This window comes from Astatotilapia calliptera, chromosome 8, assembly GCF_964374335.1.
Source record: "Astatotilapia calliptera chromosome 8, fAstCal68.1, whole genome shotgun sequence".
In the NCBI taxonomy this organism is placed as follows: Eukaryota; Metazoa; Chordata; class Actinopteri; order Cichliformes; family Cichlidae; genus Astatotilapia; species Astatotilapia calliptera.
The window spans coordinates 211,329-217,500 of record NC_137429.1 but is presented as its reverse complement, the minus strand read 5'-3'; the positions used below and the strand labels follow the sequence as shown (position 1 = coordinate 217,500).

General features: G+C 41.8%; 1 protein-coding gene across 1 annotated transcript; it reads left to right on the top strand.

The window, feature by feature from the left end:
- The first annotated feature begins 2,734 nt into the window (after nt 1-2,734).
- On the top strand, nt 2,735-6,090 carry LOC113027879 (hydroxycarboxylic acid receptor 2-like). The gene is made up of 3 exons (XM_026177699.2): nt 2,735-2,871; nt 3,608-4,180; nt 5,114-6,090. The coding sequence occupies exons 2-3, from the start codon at nt 3,788-3,790 to the stop codon at nt 5,798-5,800; spliced, it is 1,080 nt and encodes a 359-aa protein (XP_026033484.2). The 5' UTR covers nt 2,735-2,871; nt 3,608-3,787; the 3' UTR covers nt 5,801-6,090.
- The last annotated feature ends 82 nt before the right edge of the window (nt 6,091-6,172 follow it).

Genomic DNA, 6,172 nt, shown 5'->3' with positions numbered 1-6,172 from the left:
TCCTTTTAAATGTATGTAGTTTGTTGCCCAAGATGGACTTTTTTCATATTTGGGTATAATCCATGACTCAACACATTTATCACTGACAAACAACTTAGCATTGAAGCCAGGGCTGCCCTTTGTCACTGATTCTGTTCATAAGTTTTATGGACAGGATTTCTAGGCGCAGCCAACTGGCGGAGGGCTTTCACTTGGGTGGTCTCAGAATCTCATCTCTGCTTTGCGCGGATGATGTGGTTCTGTTGGCTTCATCGGGTGAAGGCCTCCAGCTGGCACTGGAATGGTTCGCAGCCGAGTGTGAAGCGGCGGAAATGAGGATCAGCACCTCCAAATCTGAGGCCATGGTTCTCAGCCGGAAAAGGGTGGAGTGCCCACTCCAGGTCTGGGCCTCTCTGCTTAGGCTGCTGCCCCCGCGACCCGGCCTCGGATAAGCAGAAGAAGATGGATGGATGGACATTATGTATGTAACACACTGTGTCATTGCTACAAATATATATATATTTTTAAAACCAAGCCCTAAATGATTATTACATTGTAACTGCCCATTATCTACATCTTTTTGAGGTCTGATCATTTTTTGATCTTGCTTCCTTGATGTGATTCCCAGGGTTCAGTCCTGGGGCCATTATTATTCACCTGATATTATAATGTTGATCAAGGAGTATCGAACACTAATTTCCATTTTTATGCCGACGACACTGTGATGTATTCCACACCTCAGCTCCAACAATCATTTAATACTGTTCAGCAAACTTTGTGCTGTTCAAAATTACTTTTCAATGCAAAAAAATAAATACATGTTGTTTCCAACACTAAATTAAATTCTTTGACTTTTCCATCTATCACAGCTCTTCGCGGTTGGAAGACTGATTTGGTATCTAACTCTTGACTGGTGATTCTCTCTCCTCCCTCCAAGTCTCATATCAAACCGTTGGTGTCATGAACGTGATGAACATGGAAACATGAGCCCTTCACAATAAAACAGGAAACAGAGGAACATGATGCCGGACAGGAGGAGAGGCAGACGAGAGGAAGCGAGGAACGCGAGGGAGAGAGAGAGCAGACATGACGGGCTGGGAAACAGATAAACATGGCGAGGTAAAACACAAGGAGGGGAAACAAGGCACAAGAACTCACATAAGCACAAACAGACACTCAGAGGGCAAAGACACAAGGAGGAAAAGCTAAACAGAACAACCTAGGTACTACAGAATAACCTTAGACTAACAAAGTGAACGAAACAACAAAAACACCAGAGAACTGAGAGCGCTGGGACCCTGGACCATGACAAGTTGGAAAAAAAACTGAAACCGTAAATTCAGATTTGTCTTTAGAGTGAAGTCTTATCAGTGGGAACATTAAACCATTAGGATATTCTCATTTATAAATGATCTGCAGCAGATCTTCCAGATATGAATTTATAAGGATGCTTTACAAGGATCTTGTTTCTCTGAGTCTGTTAAAACAAATGCTTAATATTTTAAACACTCAAAGATCTGCATGCAAATGTGTTGTTTGTTGAATTATTTGGTGACACTGTTGAACTTTTTATTTAGATTTTTGTGATCAATGATGTTTCATAATTTGTAAATTTAGTTTTTTTCAGGTCACCTTGTAAATAAGATTTTAAATCTCAGTGGGTCTTTCCTGGTTAAATAAAGAATTAATAATTAATTATGACGTGCTTGAATTTCAGATTTGTTATGAACTCTTTAACGTCCAGCGTCTTTGTTTTCACTGAGACTGAAAGCTTGGAGTCATTTTTAATGCTGCTCTTTACAGGTGAGTTCATTGAGACAACAGAAAAAGACACGAGTGTTTTAGAGCTTCACCATCTTTCCTTTATGATTTTACAGCTTTATTATCAGTTTCTGTTTGAGCAGCAGCTGAGTCGTCTTTTATTTTCTGCTAAACTCTGAATCTTATTATTACTATTAACCTCTGGTGCTGGTGAGTAACTGTGCAGTTTTTAGTTAGTTCTTTAATGTAATATGAAATATTTCCAGTTCTGAGCTGTCAGGGTTCAATTCTAAAGTTTAGCTGATATTTATACAATCAAACACTCATCTGTGTGAGTCACAGGAAGTGTAAAGCAGGAGAAAACAGTCTTAGAAACCCTACACCTCTGTGGATCAGGCCAACCCACAGCTCAACAGAAACACCGAGATTTCAACACTTCCTCATTCTTCATCGTGTTTGTCCCCACAGAAGGAAACAAGTTTCACCCTCAGGTCGTCAGCAATGACGCATCAAAGACATTGGCCGGCGAGAATATCAGTAAATGTGACGACCTCTGACCCAGAAACGCGCGAGCTAAAACCACAAAGGTCTGTTCGTCACCTGGTTCCATGGTAACCAAGCAAACTATTAACAAACCTGGACTGTTTATGAGCGCAGATTCACGGGTCAAGGAAGTGCTCGTGGTCACGTATAAACAAAGCTTTTTAATATATATCTAACTTTATAACAACATCGTGAGGTCAGAATCATGGAAAGCAGCTCTGGTGGAGTCTCAGAGAATAATAAAGGGCAGTAAAGCAGTGAAAAGCAGAATAGGCTGTAAAGTTTTCAGTAACTTGGACGCCTGGAAAGGATTCCCTGTAAAATCTAAATATTTGTATAACCAGTTAAATGCTGGTGCTAAAGTATGTCATGTTACTGGTAGCACTCTTGGCTGAGTAGTTTTCCTCGGCCCCTCAGTTTGTGAAATGTGTTGTGAAATGTTTTTGACTCTGACTTCGTTCACACTCTGTACCAGCCTCTGTGGGGCAACGGGCTGACGAGGAAGATCCTCCCGCGGGAGACATAAATACCCGACAAAGATCATTCCTCCTCTGACACTTTGTGAATGAACGTCTCGCGTCGGGACTGGTGAGTACTGGATTCATCTAATCTCCTCTGATTCTCTGGATCAGATGTGGAAACATACACAGGCCTGTTTAATCCGCGTGTGCTGACATATATTCTCAGTGTAAACTCCTTAAAAGTGCCACATGTAAACTAAAAATAAATAACCTTCCATGCATATTTTTAAAAATGTTTATTTTTCCTGGAACAGCTGTGATGCTATGATAGAGCTATCTGTGTTTATTGTAATTTAATAACTGAATCCTGTAGCTGGGAACTTCAGGCCATTAAAACTTCATGTTGATTGAATATTATATGGCACAATAACACCGTAATGGCACACTTCTTTGTTAAATCATAATCAGAATACTTTATTAATCCTTAAGGAAACTGTGTAGGTTACAGTTGCTCCAAGACAGTAACAGTAACAGACTCAGCTATTTTAATAATATGTTACATTGTTTACAAATTTAGGAAATTGCACTAAAATAAACAAATCAGTCAATTATAAATATCAAGAATATTGAAAAGAATATCACAGACGTGAGAATGTATTTGATTGACATTTGACTCTAACTTGTGAACTTTGTCATTTGTTGTTTCACTGTAAAAGAAAGTATTTTGACTTAATTAAACATTTTTTAGGTCTTTCTTCTGTTTGTTTAATATTTTGGATCCCAGCATGTCCAGGACTTGTGAAAGAATGGAAGTGATTCATGTCATCTTTGTTAAAAATCTAAATTCTGCTGTTTTAAAACAGAAAAAAAGGAAGAAGAAGAGGAAGCTTCAAATTTCAAGAGTTTGGAAACTTTCCAAGGTGTGGTCACACAGACTTTCCCCCTCGCTCAGATTTAACCACCAAACCCACAGATATTTTTAACAGTCAAACTTAAGAATAATCCTCAATAAACTTCAAGGACTTTCTGCCCGAGTCACCAAAATGACCTCAGAGCCAAACTTCACCACCGCCTCAAACCTCACCACCCCCACTGCCGATGGTGGCTGCCCACCTGTCGGTATTGGGCTGGAAGGTAAGATCATGCCACCCGTCCTCATCATCGACGTCATTCTGGGGCTGCTGGGAAACCTGGTCGCTCTGTGGATCTTCTGCTTCAAACTGAAGGCGTGGAACCCCAACAGCCTCTTCCTCTTCAACCTGGTTATCGCAGACTTCCTCGCTCTAGTGAGTCTACCTCTGAGGATCGACGCCTTGCTCAGGAGTCACTGGGTGTTTGGAGACGGCATGTGTCGGATCAACCTCTTCCTGATGTTTTCCAACCGCTCGGCGAGCATCGCACTCATGACCGTGGTGGCAATTTATCGCTACTTTAAGGTGAGAGAGTCCTCGTGATGATGGAGTTGTAAAAATGCTTAACAAAGTTTTTTGTTGCACCTCGTTGGGCCACATTCCTGGTAAAGAGAACAAACCTCTGACTGCATTTCTAATATTTTTGAATCACTCCAACACGGGAAACTCGTGTGCTGCAGGTCTGTTAAAGTGATACAGGTTGTTTTTATTCATGGGGCTCCAAACAGGGAAAAGTTGGTAGTAATAGCTTGATGTAAATAGCTTGATGACATAACTGGGTAAAACTAAAGTTAAGCCAACATGGGTAAACAGCTGGTATGGTTAGGTAGCGGTGTAAAGAGTAGCCCATTCAGCTAAATTAATGGATAAATAGCTGTAATCATATTCTACATTGTAATTTATAAATGAAGCTGAAGGAAGGAAGACTGAAACTGTGTTAGGAAGTTAGGACCTTTACCTGACTGAGATCTTTAAATCCATCCATCCATCACCTGACACTGTGACATGAAAACTGGTTTCCTGGTTACAAATGGTCCAATAACGCTGCAGGAACAATAATGATTGGCCAATCAGTGCCAGGCGCACAATTAATTTCACCATCAAACATGTTCAAGATTCAAAAGATGATTTAAACAGAAACTGCTGCTTTAGTTTTGGCACTATCCCGACATAACGAAAACAGGAACATGTTTTGATGTTCTTCTGCCCCTAAAACCCAGGAAAAACCCATCAGGTGACGGTGCAGGGTGTGCCAAAATAACTTCAGGTGTGGGTCTACCAACTGGCGAGAGAAATGTTGAGCTAGTTTGTAATTTAATCCCAAATCTGATTTTTTTGTGGAGGAGACCCCAAACTAGATGATGTAGAACAGAAACAACAGTTCCTACTTGTTTATCCAGATAATTGTATTCAGGTGGAAGTTTCAGAACCAGTATCACCAGTGCTGTTTTCTTCCAGGTGGTCCATCCTCACCACCGCTTCAACCGCATGACCAAGCGACAGGCGGTGTTCGTGTCGCTGTTTGTCTGGCTGCTGGTCATCACGCCCCGGGTTCCTATGCTGGCTTACAACCACATCAAGGGCAGCGGCAACACAACCCAGTGCTTCTTCTTCACATCTTACAAAGAGGCGTCGCGAGCCATCATCATCCTGGTGGCCATGCATCGCATCCTCACCGTGCTGGAGTTCATCTTCCCGATGGCCATGCTGCTGTTCTGCTCCATCCGGATCTCCAGCTTCCTGAAGGAACGACGTATGGGCAAACCCGACAAAGTGCACAAGGCGATGCGAGTGTGCATCGCCATCGTCGCAGTATTCATGGTATGCTTTCTGCCCACCACGGTGACAACCATTGGAGTGTGGATCATCCGCTCGTACCGGCCGTGGGACTGCACCAGCTTCTACAGATTCACCCAGCTCAGCATCGTGTCTCTGGGCTTGAACTTCCTGAACTCGGCCCTGGATCCCATCATCTACATCTTCTCCAGCTCCATGTTCAGGAAGGCCCTGGTGGGTGCGCTGCCCTGTGCACTGCGCTGTGGGCAGGATGCTGAGGACAACAAGACGTCTTCTTCAGGAACTCAGTCGACCACCCAGGAGGAGATGAAATCCATGAGGATTGATAGAGGAAGCGAGGCAAAATAGTAAACTGCTCCTTGCTAATAAAGACTAAACCAAGAAGTGAAACCTTTTCCTTGCTCTGATTTCCTTTATTTTTGTATCATTTTTCATAAAGTTATATCTTTGGCTTGTTTTATGATGAATCTGTCGCATAACCATGTAAACATATATTCAGTCAAGTTTGAAATATTTTTCCTGTTGAACTCTTTAAATGTAAGTTTTAAGCCTTGTCTTTTGTTTTTTATATTTTTTTATTTTGATTAAAAAAATTACATTAAAAACAGAAATAAAAAACCATTGCTGAGATCTCAAAACCTGCAGTTCCTCTGACATCCACCAGAGGCTCGAGCAGTGAGCCAGTCCCCATAGAGTACCATGCTAAACTGCAGCAGAAGA

Excerpts from the sequence above, each read along its gene's own strand:
- LOC113027879 (XM_026177699.2), top strand. The coding sequence starts at position 3,788 with ATGACCTCAGAGCCAAACTTCACCACCGCCTCAAACCTCACCACCCCC. Across the intron at positions 4,181-5,113 it reads CAATTTATCGCTACTTTAAG|GTGGTCCATCCTCACCACCG; the intron begins GTGAGAGAGTCC and ends GTTTTCTTCCAG.